The 22930-nt window shown below is 40.7% G+C and overlaps 1 protein-coding gene across 5 annotated transcripts in view; it reads left to right on the top strand.

Moving 5' to 3' along the window:
- myo3a (myosin IIIA) overlaps nucleotides 1–22930 on the top strand; it is a 160484-nt gene that overhangs the window by 65331 nt on the left and 72223 nt on the right. For all 5 annotated transcript variants that reach the window (XM_041814651.1, XM_041814652.1, XM_041814653.1 and 2 more), the window contains 2 exons: nucleotides 14016–14092; nucleotides 17629–17774. In XM_041814651.1, coding sequence (XP_041670585.1) covers nucleotides 14016–14092; nucleotides 17629–17774 — 223 coding nt within the window. The remainder of the gene's footprint in view (nucleotides 1–14015; nucleotides 14093–17628; nucleotides 17775–22930) is intronic.

Below are 22930 nucleotides of genomic sequence, written 5' to 3'. Positions count from 1 at the left end.
AATTGTGGGCTCCTCTTAAAACCCCTTTCTAACCATGAAACACAAAGTGCACAGCTCTTACATGAGGAGGAGGAAGACGGCAGCGTATTAATGGATTCACTTGTCATTCCAATGTGAAGTAGCTGAGATGGAGCCCGGCCATCCGCCGCTTCTTCCTCCTCACAAGACCGTCAGAGAGTCTCGGTAGAACAGATCCTGGAGTAAATCCCTTAAATGTACATTCTAAATCTGAAGACTCCATCTGGGGTTTTGATGTGAAAGTGACAGGATTCATGAATTTTAAACCAAAGTACAGAACTAACACAGATGTGTTGATATCAAAACCTGTTTATGAGAGCTGAAGCCTCAGGCACCAAAGTCTGCCTCGAGCTTCATGCTAGTGTATCTGCAACAGCAGCAGCATCACCACTAAGCTGTACGTTTGATCACACAGAAGCTACATCAGTGATCATCAACTGGCGGCCCGGGGACCACATCAGGCCCCCAACAGCTTCCCACCCGGTCCTAGGAAGATTATTAAATCCAGAAAATTTGAGAAGAATAAAATGCAGCATGCAAATTTTTTAAAGATATGTTTTTTGGCTGTTCACCTAGATTAGGTAGAGGAGGACTGTAGACGGAATAAGAACCAGGAATGAGGGAGGGGAATGTTGGCCCCCAACGCCCCCACACATGTGCAGTGGAGCCGTTCAACAGTGATCGGTAGATTCTAGTATCCCCTCTACATTTGAACAGTTTAATAATTGCAACATACTGTCATGTGGTTAAACACATGCATGCAGAGTTTAGAAAAAAAAACCTTATAAAGGAACATAAACCTCAACAAAGAAAAGAGAGTGAGTTATTCCAGCAGCAGCATTCACTTCCTGATGTGACTGCATCCTGTTTTATGCTGAATTGTGTTGCTAGTGTTTGTCTCCAGCTGCCACAACGCAGAACTGATCGACACAACTGACCGTCTACTCGAGCTGCCAGGAGGGTCCTTGACAAAGACCCTTGACTGGTGATGCATTATGGGTCCTCTTGATAAGAGAGGCAGTCAGATATCTGTGCTGGTAAATGTCAAAGCAGCAAAGTCTGTTTACTGTTAATGCTAGAGCTAGGGAAGAATCAAAACCAGGATACAGCCCAGGATAAATGATCTTAAATGTCTGCAGAAATGATTCACATTTTATCAGGTGTTAGTTTTTAAAGATAATGTGTGACAAAGAGTAGACTTTTGTTGAAGTTCAGTTTTTTTTTATTCAAAAGGATGGTGCAGTTAGACATTGTTTAACCACAGTGTTGAGTTATGGAAGCCAGTTTCCATCACTTAAGAAAGACAAACGTGGAAGTTAGGCATTTAAAAAAAAAAAAAAAAGAATCCTAAGTTATTGTTTAAAAAAACATTCATCTCGTAATTATGACATTTTATCTGTAAATTTTGATAATAATTATGACTTTTTACTTGCATGTTTGACTGTTTATCTCAAAATTCTGAAATTTTATCTCTTAATTTTGACTTTTTGTCTCATTATTGACATTTTTTTGCTTAACTTTGACTTTTGAGCTCATAATTTTGACTTTTTGCTTGCACTTTTGACTGTTTATCTCCTAATAAGGGAATTTCATCTCTTAATTTTGACTTTTCATGTCATAATTATGACATTTTATCTCATAATTTTGACTTTTTGTTTGTACTTTTGACTGTTTATATCCTAATGAGGGCATTTTATCTCTTAATTTTGACTTTTTTTCTCATAATTATGACTTTTTATGTCATAATTTGGACTTTTTATTTCATAATCATGACTTTTTAATTGTACTTTTGACTGTTTATCTCAAAATTTTGAAATTTTATCTCTTAATTTTGACTTTTTATCTCATAATTTTGACATTTTGCTTGAACTTTTGACTGTTTATATCCTAATGAGGGCTTTTTATCTCTTAATTCTGACATTTTACCTCTTAATTATGACATTTTATCTGTAAATTTTGATAATAATTATGACTTTTTACTTGCACTTTTGACTGTTTATCTCAAAATTCTGAAATTTTATCTCTTAAATTTGACTTTTTACCTCTTAATTATGACATTTTATCTCATTATTTGGACTTTTTTTCATAATTTTGACTCAGGATTCTTTTTTTTTTTTTTTTGTTAGTTTTTTAGAATTGCCAAACTTTCACATTTTTCTTTGTGATTGGCAGAAATGGGCTTCCATATTGAGCTGATTTGCTGCACCGAGAGTTTTTAGCTTTGAGCTCTCGTCCCTGGTTTTATATTGGTGGATAAAATGTTTAACACCCAGCAGCATCACAGTTCTGTACAGTGTAGACACACAGTAGATGTTTATTCCACAGTAAAACAGTACACAATGTTGATAAAACAGGACATGCCTTAACTCGATCCTAAGCTCTAGTTGTTTCTGTAGAGAATCTAGTGGATCTGCGAGGTCAGGGTCAGAGACTAGGTCAGCTTGGAGCTTGATACTGAGACTCTCCCACTGGTTTGTTGACTACATTTTTGCCTTTGCCATATTATTTATTCATCAATGATCCTGGAGGAGGCACTCTTTTGGCACAGTAGGCACAGTTTTTATCCTTCATTTGGAAATGACAGCGATGGGAGAAGGAACCCTAACCCAGAGAGGGAACCGGGGGAGATAGAGAGGGGATGACATGTAAGAGAGGAGCATCGGGTCTGAATGAAACCCAGGCCACATGCTTGGAAAAGACTACAGCCTCTCTATGTGGTGTGTGATCTAAGTGGCCATCAGCACTTTGGAGTGAGCGCTGTAGTGAGAGGGTGGTGCTGTGGTTGAGAGGGGTTCAGAAGCCAGCTAAGGACATCTAGGTGACATGCACTGTCTGTTATTTATGTGGATGCTTACATCGGTCTGCAGTAACAGGGCTGGAAACAAAATTAACCCCCTAATAACAGCTGACTGCTCAGAGTTTCTTTTTGTACAACTGAAATTAGAAGAATGGTGTCTGTTAGTTTCGCCTCAAGCCCTATCAAACATAGAAAAGGATTATCTACAACATGAAACTCATGACTGAGACCTTAAGGACTCTTACTGCTCCACTGAAAACCAGGCTCTTCCTCTCTGCCTGTGGAGTTTCCCTTTATTCCTGCTGAGGAATGTGTATTCTGCCATAACTACTCTCTATAAAGACGCATTTTTTACACACTGATACTATGATAATGATAAACATGTTATTCAGTTCAATCTTGTGCTGTATTGTTGTGCACAAACATGTCATACAAATCTGAATAGCTGAACAGGTTACATAAGCGATGTTCTCTGAACCTCTGCAAAGCTTAACGGTCAGCGGTGTGGAAGTAAAAGAGCTTATTTAATAGAAATACAGGATGCTAGGCTAAACAACGATCACTCAGTCATCAAGAACATTCAAAGGGCCAGATTTAGTCCCGAAAGAAGCTCTGGGGGCCGGACTTTCAAACACACAAAAGTTAAATAAATATTTGGGGTTTATTATTGCAGTAGTTTTTGTATTTTCTTTCAAAATGCAGGATATTTTTAGGAATTAGCAGTGAGATCTATGCCTGTTATCTGTAATGTAGCAGGCCACAAGGAAGCTGACTACAGAACCCCTGACAATCCCAGAGAATGGGCCCTCCACAACTGTGATTTAGTATGAGTATTAACCCGTTTTTGACACTTTTAACCCATTTTTGCCTCTCTAACCACATTTTTTGCAAGATTTTAACCCTTTTGAAAGAAAATTTCCTGCATGTTTTATCCCTTTGTGCCACTCTTTTATCCATTTTACCACTTTTCCTCCATTTTTGCCACTTTTTAACCCCTTTTCATTACTTTTTTTGCACTATTTTTTGTCATTTATAACCAATTTTTGATATTCTTTGCCCATTTTTTCTCTTTAACAATTTCTTGCCACATTTTAACCTCTTTTCACCATTTCATCTGGTCATTTTTGCAGCACTTCTGCCAACCTTACCCCTTTTTTAAATATCTACTAATTATGACAGTAAATTTCAGTAAAAACTGATCAAATATGAAGTCACTGTAAAACTATTTCAGTATTAATTGTTTGTGGGATGGATTTAACAGCTGCAGACATTTAAAGCCAAAGGATACTCTTAAAACCACAACATCTTCTTTTCCTCTTTTTTCTGAATCTCATGATCTTCTGGGGGCCGGACAGGAAGCTTTGGGGGGCCTGATATGGCCCCCGGGCCACCAGTTGATGATCAGTGATATACAACAAAGAACGATGCATGAAGAGTAAATGTTAGCTTAAAACGCGTTCTACCCACCTGTTTCTGTTAGCAAAGAGGAAAACCTTGCTCAGAGTTCATGTTGTTGCATATTTGCTCAAACTGTCTCCAAACACGGCGTTCAGGTGTCACAGACGATATCGCACTGATGAGAATATTTATTCAAGTGTAATCTCAAACATCTAGGGCTTTGGTTACAGAGATGTGGTTGGTTTTTAACGCCTTATCCTCTGTTTCTCTGGATAAACTTGTAATGACTCTTAGAGATAGGATCTCTCCAGAAGTGTGAGTAAAATAAATGAAATAAAAACAGATGCACGTCTCACTAGAGCACCGTGATGCTTATTCAGGGGCTCGTGAAAACCAGATAGGAAGACATTACATTTAAACTTGTAGCTTCATCAATAAATAATTAATGCTTGAATTTTCAGACTGAAGAGTAATGAGTCAAAAGAAAAGGATCGATCCTTCCAGCCTATCTTTGCAGAATGCCCTCAGCTCTATCTACTCTCTTATTTTCCTCTTATTTAAAACTCATGCATTACAGATAGGGGTCAAAATATTAAAATTGTGCAAACAGCATTGAAATAATGGGAGGTAAGAATAGCTTGACTAATTGGAGGTGAGAAAATGATGCCAGAAGCAGCATTAGCATCATAATGACTTTAAAATGTTGTGATGAAGTTGAAAGTTTTTGAACTCTGTGTTTCTGTGAACATCACGTCTAGAAAAGGACAACTTTGACCAGAATTCACCTCAATCTTCGTCAGATTTTGTGCTCAAATATTAACGTAACGACCCTCTAGTGCCCTAACCCTCTAGTCACAGCAGACCAGCTGTAGCCGTCCCTCCGGCTCTACTGCCTGAAGAATGTAAGTTCATGTTCGCTGCACTCAGAAAACTAAAATACATTCATCACCCACAGATCGTTTTCCAGCGTTTTCTTACATTCAGAACAGTCGGTTCGTTCTATCGGCTCCATTTAGGGAAAATGTTTCCGGTAAGGTCTGTATTCTAGCTAAACAAAAATGAAAGCTGCCTAAACTAAGAATATTCTAGAATATCTGTATAAATTTGTAAATCAACACCACAACTTGCCACCCGTTTATCTGTTTGTTTGCACTTTTTGGTGAATTAAAGATAATAATAATATTCTGTCTTCCTGGTAACATTAAAATGTCAAACTATTCCTATTCAGCATTTAGCTCACAGAACATCTGCAGGGCCTCAGAGCCAGGTCATGGCTGTAGTCATTCATTTATACTCTGTTTACACCACAGCAATTTCAGCTGAAAACACAAACGTGTTGTAGCGTTTTGGCTGTCCCTTACACGAGAACGCCGTTTTGGCGCCTGAAAACAGAACAGTTTGGAAACGGGCTCCAGAGTAGAAGTTTTTCAAAACGCCAGTCTCCATGTAAACAGAGAAAACGACAGTTTCTGAAAACGTACATGCGCACTACGGCTGCAATCAGCTGTCAAGCGTAGCTGTGGCAGCACTCTGAACCCCGCCGGGGCAGCTCCAGCCGTCTGATGTAGTTTACTGCTCATCATGTCACAGACAGCAGGATTTAGAAAAGGGGACGCATTATTCTGGTTTAGAGGGTCATCAGTGCCAGTTTCTTTAGATAAAGTCACGCTATTAATTTTGGAAATGATTACTTTTACCTATTTTATTTTATTAACACAAAAATGCTTTTCTAGATCAGTCTTGTTGTAACGTAGATATCCGCTAACCTGACACACCAGATGGATCTGTTTCACACATCCATCTGGGAAAGCTTCAATAGGAAACGTTTGAGAAAAGGCAGAGGCTTCGAAAAAACTCGGAGTGTGATTGGATGAACGTTCTGTCTGTCACATCTCTACGGGCCAATCAGAGCAACAAAACACGTGACATAGCCGCTATCGAGCTGCGCGTACACAGCTACTGAGGAATAACGGTAACCATGGCGACTGCAGACATGTCAGTACTCGACTTTTGTGGTTTCTGAAAAGAAAACAACTCACTGCTGTTCTTTGTTCTTCTTTTAATGAAGAAATGTGGTCAGGTTCTGATAAACTGGCGCTTTAGCAGCATCCACGCTGATCTCTTCCTCCATTACTGCACCGGCTCTTGCTGCTGCTTGTTAACAGTGTTGCCAACTCCTCAGGAAGGAAAGTAGCTACTGGCCGTCCTAAAAGTCGCCAGAAGTCGCTAATGATGTCATCACCTAATTTGCATAATCATGGGTATGCATTTAATTGTAATGGACACTGCAGGAGACAAAAAGTGAGTAAAAAGATCTTCAAGATGTGTAGAACTACAAATGAACTTGCTCCTGTCAATTCTTGTTTTTATAACGTCACAATTCCAACCTTCCTCCTTTATCTGGGCTTGGGACTGGAAAACATGACTGGAGAGTTACTCTGGCAGAGTAACTTTAATTTTTATTTTTAGTTTATTATTCTATTAATTATTCTATTTTTTCTTAGAAGTTTAGCTTTCTTACTTTTGGTTTAGTTTTAAACCTTATGGTCCACTTACAAGCCAACATCAAATTCCAGTGAAACATTAACATTTTTAACCGTAACATTTATAATTTTTTTTTTTTTATAAAGTCTTCATTAACAACTTTAAATCAACCAAAAACAGACAACAGAAAAAACTGTTAAGGCACCTTCACAAAGCGGTTGGTTTGCAGTCTGACATGGGGGCGTGGGCATCTCCGCTCCGACTGCAGCTGAGACCATCGACTGTAGAGGCTGAGACCAGCTGAGACAGACCGCTGCCAGGACTGTGCTGCCTGTGAGTGTTTTGGGATGGGGAGGGGCCGACTGAGAGGAGCAACAACGATACGTGCTTTACCGTCGGAGTCTCCAAAAGTCCCCAGTAACACCAGAGAAAGTGGCTAGATTTGTCCGTAGTCACTTTTTTGAAAAAGAGTCGCTAGAGGGGTCTGAAAACTCGTTAAATATAGCGACAAAGCCGCTAAGTTGGCAACACTGCTTGTTAACGTCACGACTCTGCTACACCTGAAAGTACCGCCCCTCATCGCTGATTGGTCCTGTCACTTTCTAACCGGGCCAAAACAGTTCAGACGGGAGCTATACAAGATGGATTCACCAGTTAGAAACACGGAAACAGGCGAATCCATCTGTTTAGCAAGGTGAGATATCCGCTGAGAATAATTAATTCCCACGGACAAATTCAGCTCCTACAGCCTTTAACTATGTGGATTTTCTCAGAAAGTGGGGCGCTCAGACTGGTCTTGCAATGCAGTTTTACGTTTATATGTGCCGTAAAATTTTGCTGCCGCGCTACGATGGTGATGAGGACGAGGATTTAGTGATGAATTACTCTTATGCACCCATGTGTGATAAAAATGTTAAATATTATCAAAAACACATGAAAAACACTGTCCTTGTTATTGTGCAGTAAATCACCTTACTACAGCGTTTTCCTGTTTCCTGCGCTCTCCTGTAGACGGAGATTATTTTCAAAACGTTTCTGTGTAAACAAGGCCTTCATCAGTCAGTGGATTGGTCAGATCTCATGTCTGTCATCAGGCAGATACTTCCTGCAGGATTCGGTCTGACAAGTTAGTGCCTGGTCTGATGATGGGCAGACCAATCCAAATCATTTGTGCAGAACCTGGGTAGGTGCTTTACTTGCAGGGCTGTTAAAAGACAAGCAAAGAAGGTATTTTTACTCTTCTCCTGAGCCGTGTCAGTCTGAGTTTGATTCACCAGTTGGAATAGGAACAGCTCTGTTGGTCAGTTATGCTGTTTAGGAAGTGAGGGACAAGAAATTCTTCACTAGTGTTATTCTGGTCGTGTATGTCTGTAAATGGCTGTGTGCATATGTGTGGGTGGGGCGAGCTAGAAGGAGAGGGAGCGAGCGGTGAGATTCTGAGTCCTGTCATGTCAGAGAGTGAGTTTGTTTATACTGGAGCAGTTAAAGTGCTGTATATGTACTGTTAGAGCTCAGTGTGGCTGATAATAAAGAAACAGCTGGATTCCCTGTCTGCTAACCTCTGCTGTCCAGTACAAAGTGAAGGGAGTTAGCCCCAGAGCTAACGATAGCTTTGGCCCCGGAGAAGACCACTAAGTCTCCTCTGTGGTTTCTGACTACGGTCGGGGCGCCGAGCAGGAAAGGGTTAACACTAGCAAGCCTTATCTGAATAATCAGGTGTGGCTCTGAGTGATCTGGAGCACAAACAAAACTAGATCTGTGATGACTAAAACTAGACAGAGACTAACAAAAATAGATCTGTGATGACTAAAACTAGACTAAGACTAACAAAAATAGATCTGTGATGACTAAAACTAGACTGAGACTAACAAAACTAGATCTGTGATGACTAAAACTAGACTGAGACTAACAAAACTAGATCTGTGATGACTAAAACTAGACTGAGACTAACAAAAATAGATCTGTGATGACTAAAACTAGACTAAAATGTGATGTAGTTTTCATCAGACATTCTAAATCTGTGATATCTCTCCTCTGTGGGTAAATCTGTCAAAAACAATACATCTGTATCTATTCTGTCTCTCAGCTGTAGAAAGCAGGGACCCAAGGTTTGGCAGAGAACACACCCATTAGAGCCCCTGCTCAAAGAACCAATGAGAGTCTGAGGTGAGATCTCTCCAGGAGAAAGCAGGTACAGCAATGACATCCTTTTTTGTCGTGCTGACAGCTTAAATCCATATCATCTGTTGGTTATGGCGTCATCAGAAAAGGCAGTGAAGCAAAAGCCTGCAATGTACAAAAAACGTGCAGAGTGACGACGAGGATGAGAAGGAGAGGGGGCCGACTTGCACACGCAGGCTTTGCGTCACGCTGGGATGAATGTTTTTTGATACAGAGGGGTGCAACGCTACGCTAAGCCGCTGAAGAGATAAAGCCCCCGCAGTGACTCATCACCAGCAGAGAAACAAAATAGCAAAGAGATGAACCCAAAAAAGAGTGAGGGGGAAGAATGAGAGGAGCCGTGGGTTTATGGGCCTCTCATGAATATTCTAATTGACAGCGTTATCTCTGTGATGATTATTAAGTGTGGACCACCAGGCTCCACTTCAGGCTAATGTAGTGGAAAGAGACATGCAGTGAGAGCTTTAATAAGGCACTCTCTGTGTTCCCGTACCCTCACACTCTTCTACACCTTACGTTCACTGTAAGCTGAGGGAGTTAGCTTTGTTTGTTTGTGGTTATCCCTTCTGCAGTATGTAAAACTGTGGGTTTGTCATCAGTTATGTGTGTGGATGTGTAACTGCAGTGGTTTAGCCACAGCAGACCTCTTTTTTCTGTGTGCATGTCAGTTTTACACATATCTCCCCTCTTGCACATGATTTTAATCCCTTTTGATGTTTGACACAGAAGCGTTTTTCCACGCATCGCTCATCTCCACCCCTGGCTGCTGCAGCATCATCGAAGCATCGGCTCTGCTGCTCTACTGTACACAGAACCAGCTTTTACACTGTTACAGTCACATTTATGCTGTAGAATCAGTTCACAGTGTCATCTCTTCAATGCATAGTGAAAAACATGATCTTCAGTCAGTGTCACTCCCAGTTTTAACCATACTAAACGCACTCTGCTTAAAAAGCAGCATTTATATGTAGATGCATGTCCGTACTGTGTGAGACAAAGACATTAGTGTGCAGCCACGTGTCGTGTATGGGCAGATCACCTTTGTTTGTGGGGAGCGGCTCGAGGCTCTGCTTTTGTCCTGGTTGCTGCTTCAGCTGATCCAGCCCTGGGTAACATCAGCGTGTGTCGTAACGCTGATTCGTCTGGACGCCACTGAAGTCACGACTGTGGGTCAGCATGCTCCTCATCGGGCATTTAACCCAGCGTTACTGCAAACAAATGTCCTCCCTTTGTCTCTGCTGGTTTACAGTTATTTCATGAGGATTTTTAATTATAAAAAGATAACCAGGAGCAAGTTCACAATAAAACAACAATATTAACACAGTTAGATTCCATATTCTGCTTAGAAATCAAGCTCATTTTTAAGACTTTATCATTTCACATGATGTGATGTGCCTCCACACAACTCTTCCTGTTTATCCTCTACTACACTGCAAAAAAAGGGGGCTAACTATAAGATAAAAACACTGAATCTGAGAAGAAAGGCACTCAAAACTGGTGAAATTATCTGTTCATGCAGGAGGATAATTTGACTTAATAAGATATCCTGGAATAAGATTGTTAAATCTAGAAATAAGTAAGTCAGCAGAACCCTTCAAAAGGCTTAAAATATGCAGAAAATGCTGATTTAAGCTGAGATTTCTCAAAACTGAACTTCCTACAGCCTAAAAATAAGTGAACTATACTAAATATAAGCAAATCAATTTCTTTGAATAAAAATTAAGCTGAAAAATTATAAAAATATAATAAAATAATATCAAATTTAGTGAAATAATACTAAATATTAGTATTCTTGTATGTATGTATGTATGTATGTACAGCTTAATCTTGTAAGTATGATTAAGCTGTGTCTAAAAGAGTTAACCTGACACACCCAATGGATTTATTTCACACATCCATCTGGGAAAGCTTCAATAGGAAACGTTTAAGAAAAGACAGAGGCTTTGAAATAAACTCTGCGTGTGATTGGATGAACGTTCTGTCTGTCACATCTCTACGGGCCAATCAGAGCAATAAAACACGTAGCCGCGACCGAGCTGTGGGTGCGCAGCTACTGAGGAATAACGGTAACCATGTCAGTGCTCAACTTTTGTCATTTTTGAAAAGAAAACAACTCACTGCTGTTCTTTGTTCTTCTCTTAACGGAGAAATGTCGTCAAGTTCTGATAAACTGGCGCTTTAGCAGCATCCACGCTGATCTCTTCCTCCATAACTGCACCAGCTCTTGCTGCTGCTTGTTTACGTCATGACTCCACCGCGCCTGAAAGTACCGCCCCTCGTCACTGATTGGTCCTGTCACTTTCTAACCGGGCCCAAACAGTTCAGATGGGAAATTTGCGAGATGGATTCACCAGTGAGAAACAAGGAAATGAGTACATCTGCTTTTTCAGTCAGTCAGTAACAATCACAGCAGAACCAAACAACTTTGACCTGTTCTGTGCTCGTCAGCCGGTGGGAGAAGCAGTTAAAACTGTTTTTGTTAAAGGATGTTGAATTATGACACATGGATGGAACATCAAGTCTCTGAAGAAAACATAGAGCCTCATTCAGAAATATGTTAGGATGGTGGGGAAACTTTCATATTCCTCACCATGAGAATTTTGAAGTTAGTAAAACTAATCCAATATAAGTTGATACAGTGTTTCCCAACCATTTTTCCTTGGAGCCCCCCTTACGTGTACCTCAGAAAAGCGGGGCCCCCCAGGACCCAAGAGAGAAGAAAAAGTGACATCCTGACATCAAAAATCATCACTGATTTTAACTGCTTCACTTAAACAACCCTACAAAAAGGCCTATGCATGTGTTTCTTCTCAAAAGATCTTTGTATAAAATACTTAAAAACTGCTTTATCATGGTTTAAGTCAAAATTTGCTAATCTAATTTTGGCAGCCTCAGATCAGACAAAGCCAAAGATCTTTGCCGCCCCACCAGGAGGGTCCCAGACCTCAGGTTGGGAACCAATGAGTTAATACATGCTTAACACTGAGTTAGCTTTAATGGCTAGTTAATGGCTGACAGGGCAAACAGACTATCTCCCCAAACCCTGAAAATGACAGATCAGATTCAGAGGGCCTGTTTAGCCCTGGCTACTACTGGCTCTGCCCTGATAAGTTATTGCTGTTTGCTGTGAAAATCCATCAGGATGTTATCAAGATCAATGCAATCAAGATATCTTCTTGTCAAAATGTTTGTTTACAGATTCAACATGGCAGCACTGCCTTGTTTTTAACCCTCGAACCACCGTGGATCTCTACTCACCTAAAACAGCCAACGGGTCAGATGTACCTGTCATTAAAGTGCCTTGATTATCATTAATAGCACTGATCAATGACTGTTAGTTAACCACTGACATTCAACAGTTTATTAACCACAGATAGAAAACTAGATCACTGCTGGAAGATGATCCGTCACATAGAAAATCATCTTGGACTGATTTCTAATCCTGAAACTTCCTCATCATCGTATTCTTCTTCATTTAAAGCTCTGAGATTACCTTCAGACATTTATCAGTGGTAAATATCTTTTTCTCTGTTGTCTCCATGTTGAAGGTTGATCTATGACTTCTGATTAGTCGTTGCTGCAGTAGAGAGAAGGTATTTCTATTGTACCATCTATTTAGTGCTGGTGTGAAATAAAACAGTGTGAAAATCAAGGCTTTCTATGGGGTAAATCTGACCTGCATGGTGGTTCTAGATATAAATGTCCATTAAGAAAATTTAGGTTTTGGCAAAGATTGTTGTAATGACACCATGCTGTGTGCTATTTAACAAACTTTTAGGAAAAGTCAGTCTGACAGTCTTTAAAACTGTAAACACATCAAGATACTGTAAAGAACAGCCTTGGGTAAATTTGACCGTTTGGCAGTTCTAGTGTTAAAGCAAGAAGTGCAATAAAGTCAAGCACCAGCTTCCTGTTTTAATGTGGGCCATGTTTAAGTTTATCTCTAGAGTTTGCTGTGGACCAGTGTAAATTTTGTTGACTAATTATTTTTGTTATAGTTTTCGTTATTAGCCTTTTTCCCGCTGACGAAAACGAGACAGTAATAAAAACAAGTGCACATGGACAAAAACTGAAAATAAATTAACTGACATTTTAGTCAACAAATAAAAACAAGATGAAAATGTTTGACAGAGACTTTATCCAATCAGACCTAATATGGTCATGTAGAAAGTAGGGAGGAGTTAGGCACATATCCAATCACAGCTACTTTTGCTGCATGGTGGCGGGGTAAGTTAAGGAGAGATCCAATCAGTCGACTAAATTTACTGTAAATTTCATCGACTAAAATGTTGCAAGTCTTGTCAACTAAAACTAAAACAATTTAGATGACTAAATTATGACTAAAACTAAAATATATTTTTGGCAAAAGACTATAACTAAAACTGAATTAAAAAGTGCTGTCAAAATTAACACTGCTGCGGACCCATCAAAAATGGGCTGTGGGCTGTATTTGGCCCCTGGGCCATAGTTTGGACACCACTGCAAGAGATTAATAGCTTTGATCAGTTAAAATTTCATAGTTCTGATTGGTCAATAGCCAATCAACGACTAAAATTACACTCACGGACATAATCAGTGAGGCTCTATTACAGCATGTTTGCTGCTGTTATTCCTGTTGACAGCAGAAGTCGAGGCCATGTTTGTTCCTCTATCCCTCTTTATGTTTGAATCGACAGTCTTATTGTTACATCATCACTGCGCCCTCTTTTTTACATAAGAAGAAAATATACTTAACATCATCTGAGAGGCAGTAAAATGACATCTGAGGCAGACCGAGCTCCTTCACAGTTGAATTATATTCAAATTTTGCTCTTGTAATGTCCGACAACATGGCACAAAGCCTCCAACATTTGTAATTCAAAGCAATCAATCACCTGGAGGAAACAACAGCAGCTTCATGTCTGTGCGGTTTGTCACGACAGACGCAGCTTCATCAGCGGGGGACGATCTAAGATCTCAGCTCTTTATCAGTGCAGCAGGGTCCTGCTGTTTTCTGCTCTCTGTGTCTTTTCACATATCAACACTTCTCAGTCCAGTTTGAATTTGAGCAGAAAAATATTCATCGTGCTGCAGGAGTGACTCCAATGAGCCTAAAAGTGACACTAAAATGTCTAAAGTGCTTTCCTCCTCCCTGCAGGTGTTTCCGCCCAGCTGACAAATACCCGCCTGAGGAGGAACACGTCTGTGGGAACCCCCTTCTGGATGGCTCCTGAGGTAAAGGCGCCCCCGCAGCCTCGTCTCTTTCCACTACATTAGCCTGGAGCAGATCCCAGCGGGCCGCAGTTAGTCATCATCAGAGAGATAACACTGTCTGATAGGATGGGCGGCCTCCACCACTGGTTCCTGGCTTTATTAGAGCTCAGTGATAGCAGTTTGAATAATGGCAGCGAAAGAAGTGACACAACACAGCAGCTGACAGATACATCCTTACATTAAACACTTATTTTACTTTCTGTCTGGTATCAGAGCCAGTATGAAAGATGATTCTTTAACTGATGATCTCTCCTTGAATGTTGATCTCTGTATTTTCATGCTTCAGCCACACATGAGGAAGCTCTGGCCCATGAATCTGAATAGGACAGGATGTGGTCTGCCCTTACAGCCATTGAAAGAGAGCGTTGAGTTCAAGGAAATAGCTAGAAAATAACGCCGCCTCAAACCCTTTTATAGTTAAAAGGTGATAGTTCTTTGACCTGAATGTATTTCAGAATACCAGTTTAATACATTTTAGATGCAGAGATGTAATTCTCAGCACACCATGCAAACATTCAAAAGCCAATTTTTCTACAATAAGGAGCAAAACTCCTCCTTTCATTGTTTTTGTAGATTTTTGTCTGAGAATTTGCACCAAGTCAACAGAGTTTAGTCTAACAGATATTGTGTTTGTTATAATATAAAAGGATGTAGGAGAATATAGGAGAAATACAATAAAATGAGGAACTTAAAAAATAATTGCATATGCAACAAAAAATATCACAATTAGATTATTTCCCCAAATCATTCAGCCCTAACTAGAAACAAATCTGAGTCTTAGCAGACATCTTTTCTGATAGATGCATTCTGATCCCATAAGTTTGCCCAGACCCCAGGTTGGGAACCAGTGCCTTAGACACACACACACACACACACACACACAGTAGTTACTCTGAAATAAAGACACTGTTTGAAAAAAGAAGATCCTCATGACCTGACCCCGACACCTTCACACTGATGAGAAATTATTTACGATGAAGACTCAGTGGTAGCTTTTGTGAAAGTATTTGCTGCATAATGAGAGCTAAACATTTCATTGAAACCTCACTGAGCTGCACCACACCCCTGTAGAGCCTCAACACAGAGAAACATCCCATAATACACAGCCATCTCCACCCTGCACCTCAGCATGGATCAAGATAAGATTAGCTACACTATGTTTTAAATGGATTAATCTCAGCACGCACGCTGGCCCCGGTTCACCCTCTGCACAGGAAGGAACCCTGAAATCATAGTAGGCATTTTTACATGAGCTTTGCATGCAGTGCAAATAAAGCATTGGCCTCCAAGCTGCATGAGCTGCAATGTCAGGACTGAAGATTTTAATATCATTTGTTTGAGATGTTCATCAACAAAGTTCTAAGAAAAACAGCTGGGGAGGAATCTTAAAGCAGAGTCTTTAGTTGGAGCTGTAGTGTCTTCAGCAGAGAGATTTGTAAATCTGGAACTTTAGAGGTGGTAGAAGAAGAACAAAAACATATTTTTGCTAAAGGACAACTTTCACAGTCTGACCTTCTTTCCAAAGACGACGAGGTTACTTTAAGCTTTCAGGTAAGCTGTTTAACATCTGGACAATGTTTGTTATGTTTTCCTTTGCATTGTTGGACAGGATTCAGGCTTTTGTAGAGCTCAAAAAGTTGTTTGGAAATTCAAAGTTAGCTCTTTGGCAGAATTCTTGACAAAATGTCCCGTCACCAGATAATGTCCCGTCACCAGATAATGTCCCGTCACCAGATAATGTCACGTCCCCTCATAAAGGATGCACTGAGAGGATTTGTGCTTTTGTTCTACACATTTGTACAGGATGTCTTGTTGATGATCTTGTAATGATTTTTCTGTTTACACATCAACTTTCCTATTGGGAATTCAACTTCTACTGATTTCAGACATGTATCTATGATGGGGGCTTTTGTGTGGTTGTGTGCACAACGTCCCATTCAGGGATAGTTGTTTGTGTTGAGGGGTCCCATGGTGGTAGATGATGGACTCTGTGGAGGTGGAGGAAGACAGGACCGTGCTCTGGCTTACACAAATTTCTGTTATGTTCCTTTGAGGGTTTTATTTTTACATTTTGTTTTGTTAAATGTTTTTGGTTATGCCACAAATCCTGATAATACAGATCAAGAATAAAACTTAAGAACTGTCTTCTTGTGTTGGGGGAGGCCAAACTGCAGAGCAAGGTCGTTATAGTTACAGTCATGGACGAAAGTATTGGCACCCCTGGAATTTTTCCAGAAAATACACCATTTCTCCCAGAAATTGTTGCAATTACAAATGTTTTTGATATACACATGTTTATGTCCTTTATGTGCATTGGAACAACACAAAAAATCAGAAGAAAAAAGGCAAAATTGACTTAATTTTACACAAAAGTAAAAAAAATGGGCCGGACAAAATTATTGGCACCCTCAACTTAATATTTGGTTTCACACCCTTGGAAAAAAATAACTGAAACCAATCTCTTCCTTTAACCATCAACAAGCTTCTTACACCTCTCAGCTGGAATTTTGGACCACTCTTCTTTTGCAAACTGCTCCAGGTCTCTCAGATTTGAAGGGTGCTTCTTCAGCAGCAGCTCTGAGATCTCTCCATAGGTGTTCAATGGGATTTAGATCCGGACTCATTGCTGCCCACTTCAGAACTCTCCAGCTTCGTCTCCAACCATTTCTTGGTGCTTTTTGAGGTATGTTTGGGGTCATTGTCCTGCTGGAACACCCATGACCTCTGACCCAGACCCAGCTTTCTGACACTAGGCCCTACATTGTGGCCCAGAATCTTTGATAGTCTCCAGATTTCATGATTCCTTGCACACAGTCAAGGCACCCAGTGCCAGATGCAGCAAAACAAGCCCACAGTTTTGTGTCAAATTATGTCGATTTTGTCTTTTTTCTTCTGATTTTTTGTGTTGTTCCAATGCACATAAATGAAATAAACATGTGTATACCAAAACATTTGTAGTTGCAACAATTACTGGGAGAAATGGTGAATTTTCTGGAAAAATTCCAGGGGTGCCAATACTTCCGTCCATGACTGTAACTAAAACCTATTTGAATATGTTTTAAAAATGTATGACTCTCTCTCAGCCCTGACATCTGTATAATTTTCAGTTATGCTTATGAATTGTACATTGTCAATTACACAACTTGTCTTTCTCCTTCTGAAGTCAGCCCTTATGTTACTGTCATTTATTACTGTTATAATTATTATTATTCTTTATTTGCATACCCTTTTTAAACCATATTATTATTATTACTATTATTATTACTATTTGGAAGGGCAGGGAATATCATGAATCTTTATTTGTTGCTCATGCTACAATGTGAGCTGTGAGCCTTTCGTTCTGTTGTGTTTTGTTCTGAAACTAATAAAAGCATTAAAAACACATTTTTGAGAGTATTTTAGTGTTTACTAGAAATTCAGCTCCTTCAGTAGTTTTCTGAGTTCAATCTGAATGACTTCGCCGTGTCTTATTTTGGCGTTTTCTCTCTCTGCTGTAGGTCATAGCCTGTGAACAGCAGCTGGACTCGACCTACGATGCTCGCTGTGACGTCTGGTCGCTCGGCATCACCGCTATAGAGCTGGGAGATGGAGACCCACCTCTGTCTGACCTTCACCCTATGAGAGCTCTTTTTAAAATACCCAGGTGAGTCTTCAGCAAACCTACACCACCAGCAGCTATGGGCTGTGCCTCTGTCAGTGTAGGTTTATTTCACTGTGAATCAAAAATCTACATCCTAGTTTTACAGTCAGTGTGTTTACATGCACGGTGCACGGTGAAATCAGACTATGACTACATGAACTATTTAAGTATTCACTGCTAGTTTAAAATCAGTTTTTTTAGTGCTCAAACCTGAGATTCAAATGTTGATTTCAGTTTTCAGGACTGAGGCTAAATCATCCACTTTGAGTGTGCAATATTTAATAGTGTTGTTACACTGTAAACACTGATAAGTTCACTCAAAATATCACAGTTGACTGATGACCTTAGAACGTCAGAGTGTACTCTCTGTAAAGCTTTTTGTAAGTTATCATTTCTCCTAAGGTGGACTAACTGTGCAACCATTAGCAACAACAGCTGTTAGTGACCCGCTGATCCATCCATCTTCTTCCTCTTATCCGAGATTGGGTCGCGGGGGCAGCAGCCTAAGCAGGAAAGCCCAGACTTCCCTCTCCCCGGCCACTTCGTCCAGCTTTTCCTGGGGGATCCCGAGGTGTTCCCAGGCCAGCCGAGCGACATAGTCTCTCCAGCGTGTCCTGGGTCTTCCTCGGGGCCTCCTCCCAGTGGGACCTGCCTGGAACATCTCACCATGGAGGTGTCCAGGAGGCATCAGCTGAACCAGTAGTTGATGATTCATTAATGTCAGTGAGCCATCCAACATTCATCGCCATAAACAACATCAACACTGTCCCCCATAGGCGGGACCTCTGTAACTGAGACAGCAGCTTCACTCATGGTGCATTTTATTTATTTAACCTTTATTTAACCAGGAGAAAACCTCTTTGACATTAAAAATCTCTTTTTCAAAAGTGTCCTGGCCAAGACAGCAGCAGCAAACAGAGCGCATAAGGGTTTAGTGCCCAAAGGCATTCTGGGAATACTTTGCAGATTTGTCAAAACTCAAATAATTTGAGTAATAACAAAAATACTTAAATTGTTTGAGAAATGTTCACTGCAAAATAAAATGAGATCTATCAGCTCTTAAAAATAGAGCTGAAATCACAGATTTGGATTTTTAAGTAAACACTACTTAATTTGTTAAAACTAAAGTTAACTGAGCCTTTTAGCTGCTATGGCCATGAAGTACAAGTAACCTGTTACTTAATAAGTTGTTATGCACCCGTCTAGGGGGGAGGTACATAACATAATATTTAAAAAAAAAAACTAAGGTTTTTCCAGTCCCCAAACTAACAGACAGGATCTAGGAAGACGTTTAACAAAGTTTATTTACAATAATTTAAACACTCCAATAAATTCAAACTCCAATGGATCCAAACTAAGGAGGCGATCTAGCACTAAAAAGAAAAGTTCATCAAAAAAAAAAAAAAACCCACAACCACCAGAAAAGGACTAACTAAGACTATGAGACAAAAGCAAAGCTACAGGTACCCTGTACTCAAATATAAGAACACACAGTTATTATGCTGCGTTTGGTTGTACTCGGAACTCGGATAAATCCGACCCCTGAATCGGAAAAGTGTAATAGAACGGCCCTTGAGCTCGGGACTCCGACTCAGGAATTCGGGTAGGATCCAAGCAGCCCGAGTCGGTCGGAATGACGTAGCAATATGGCGTCGCACACCGTGAGTCATTTTCTCCTCAACTTTTACTTTTATGTGTCGTCTAATACAGTGTTTGTTTAACTACAGGACTCTGCACAGCTCGCTTTGATGCTCGAATAAGTTCAATGATGCATGCAGGATTCCCCTCGCTGGTGCGTTCAAGTCATACGTACGTTTCTCTTTCTCTCTCCCTCAAGTAGCTAATATATTTCCCCAACAGTAATTTTTGATCCTCGAAAAACATCAAAACAAACATCAGCTTACTGCGGCCGGCCATGTTTTCCGAGCTTATGCAATGAAACGCATTTACCTCGGAAGTCGGAATTTCCAACCCGGATCTTTCCAAGTTCTGAGTACAATCAAACGCAGCATTGCTGTATTGTTTGAGGCTGGGAGCAAACAAAGAGGTGCTGCTGTCAGTGAGGTTCCCCCGTCAACTGCAGGCCGCCGTATTTTAAAGAGGTAGAGAGCCAACCAGCGCCGTGTCTCCTTGCCGCCTACCGGCCAATCACGCCGCACCACCTGGAGACATCAAAGATCCACTCACACGACAGACCGCACACTCACTCACAAACACACAGGACGAACAGAGGACTCACTCGCACACAAACAAGACAAAGATCTACACAACAACAGAGCACTCACTCCCACACAAAAGAACAATACAAAATACAAAACAGCAATAAAATAACGCAACACAATACAGCCACGGCTGTAACATAAGTGTTTAGAACAGGTTACACAAAACTGAGTTAATTCAACTCAGTGTTTCTGAGTAAAATGGATGTTGCTGTTTACAGTGTAGTGAATACTTAAATAGTTCATGAAGAACAAGTACTGCACACTAAAAATAAACACGTTTTTTTTTAACTCACCAAAGTCAAGTTTACTTGTTATTTTTGAGGAAGCGAGTTTCCTTATTTCTTAAGTAAGCTCAACTCATTTTGCTTTACAGTGTAGCTGTGGTGAGGAAATGTCCCTTCCCTGTTAATTCAAGCCTTGAGACAAGTACATAAAGTGCAGAGATGAAGCTGTTATCTGACTGTAATTATATGGTTTCTGAAATGTACACAGGCGTGTTTAACAGCAGCCAGAGCTTCCATGTTCCTCTGGTGGTTTTCTTTACTCCTTACTCCCCTCATGTCTGAAAGCTGTTATTTTTGCTTTATAAGTGGCTTAAAGGATAAATATCTAATCATTGTTTTTTCATCATTTCTGCTGATGGGAAATCTCATTCACTGATTAATAATTTCATGCTTTTTTATGAAGGCCTGCAGTGCATTAAGGATTCATGTGACTTAAAGAATGCAGCTGAAAAAGGTTGATTTTTCATTCCCTGCCCTGCCAGACTGTCAGAGAATAAAGGCAGGCTAATGCAGAGGTTGAACAGTAAACCAGAAAAGCCATCTCCTGCACCCTAGCACGCTGATTTTCTCTCCTGTATACTCTCACTGTCACCAGACAAAGTACAGTCTTTCATTTCAAATGGCTTTTTCCTGCTCGCAGGGGTTTATCCATAAGCCCCTCCCTCCCTGGCACTGATCCCACTCGCCCTGCGGTGGGAGGCTGAGAGCACGGCCGCCCTTTTTTCATCCGAATGTGTGCTGAAGGTGAAAAGTAATTGTTTATCGTCTCCTGATACAAACGCCAGAGCTGCATAAGCACTCACCGTCACTGTCATCTCCACAGCACAGCACTTTGTCCGTCACTGCTCTAAAGCGGCCACAAACACACACACACACACACACAAACGCTGCTCCTGTGTCACTGCTGTCCCGTGTGTTTGCTCTGGGGGTCGTGCTCCCCAGGAGCCATCACGCAGCTTCCTCACAATCTATGTGACTGCTGCAGCCAGAGCTCCAGGCTGTCTGTTCACACTCCTCTGTGTCCTCCTCTCACTGCCCACGGTTCATTCGTCAAGCAGTCTGAGAAAGAAAAAAAGTCACGCTGAGGTCATTTATTTGACCACGCCATGTCCTCCTTAATACAGGGTCGCTCTAATGTTACCAAACAGAAGCAGCCTGGTTTTGATGGGGTTTCCACATGCCTCCATCCTTTTCTGTGAGGACTTTACTCCATGGCTCCAGGCAGCCCTTCACATCCTCCAGTACAGTCAGATATTACCTGAATATTTCCTTTCTATCATCCTTATGCAGTCAGTGAGAAGAAGCAGGCTAGCTGGTTTTAGGTTAGCACACAGGTGTGTTTCCAGCCATAAAATGAGCTTGGACTTAGCCACACAGCAAAGTCATGAATGAAGGAATATTTAGTGATTAATCAGCCTGGATGGTTACCAGTGAATATGTGATTCAGTGAAATGGTTAGTCAGCTCGTGGGGATTCATGTTTCACAGTTAATGTCTGCTGTCATTTATTCTGTTAAGCCAAAGAAACACCAGAGCCACCTGATGCACGTCCAGACGATCTGCTCCTTTATTGTCTATGAGGAAAAAGTCAAACATGGCGTTGGATCACACCTGGATGCACTTTAAGCCACCGTTCTATTCCCAGCAGCCATCAGTGTCTTCCTGAGAGAGCAGCAGTGTTGTACATCCTGGCTGCTGAGTAGCGACTCTTTTTGAGAGCACAGAAGAAGAAAATTATCCTCCATTTTGTATAGAAGGCTCTCGCTTTGTGCATCAAGTGCCTGCTCCACTAGTGGCTAGCGAGATTTTGACCTTTGACATGCTGCACTTGAGGTGCATCATGTGACACGGCGCTATAGCGCTGGTGTGTTTTGGGCTTTAGTTAGATCATTTTTTTAGGTAGTCTTTTAGCTATTTTGTTAAATTCAGGTGTTCATAACCTCGTCAGTATAATGTCATTAGTCTTGCCTAGAAAGCAGGGATTTCCTCATGTAGAAGGCCTCCATGGTAGCCAGCAGGTTAAACGACATGCATGTTTACATATCTCTGAATGCTCCGGTTGTTTCTGTCTCCCACTCTTTAATCTATTTCAATAAAAAAGCAGAGATAGAAAAGTAGGATTTAGGATGACAGTGAGCATATGTCAAATCTCTGCTCAGAGTATCACTCTCTGAAGGAGGTGAAAGGTTAAAAGTGCTCTCCTAATTATGCTGAAGTGTCAGGATTTAAGCTTCTATCCTTCATTTTGAGCTGAAGGGATGATGAAAATTAGCCTTGCATGTTTTTAAAAATCAATGCAGTGGATGTTAAAACCAAGTTAACCTGAGCAAGAGAGGCACAAACAGGATGGTGGAATCAAAAGACAGCCTCTGGAATTAAAAAACTCTAATGGGCTCTAATTTAAATAGCTGTGACCCCGTTTGTCTTCCAGATAAGAAAAACACTCAAATGATCACAACATTAGCAGAGCAGAGACCAAGTCCACGTCTCTGCTGTCCTTACTGGTTGTGTTGTGTGATAAACAGGAGATGTATGCCCTCTCATTAGACCAATTCATCGCTGTCAGAGCCAGTGAGAGAAAGGTTACGATGCATTAGCAGACTTTCCCTCCACTTGGCAGAAACACTCTGGTAAAAGGTTCCTAAAGCAGAAAA

The sequence above is a fragment of the Cheilinus undulatus genome, linkage group 19 (assembly GCF_018320785.1).
Source record: "Cheilinus undulatus linkage group 19, ASM1832078v1, whole genome shotgun sequence".
In the NCBI taxonomy this organism is placed as follows: Eukaryota; Metazoa; Chordata; class Actinopteri; order Labriformes; family Labridae; genus Cheilinus; species Cheilinus undulatus.
The sequence above is the reverse complement of the archived record's forward strand: the minus strand, read 5'-3'. Positions and strand labels throughout refer to the sequence as shown.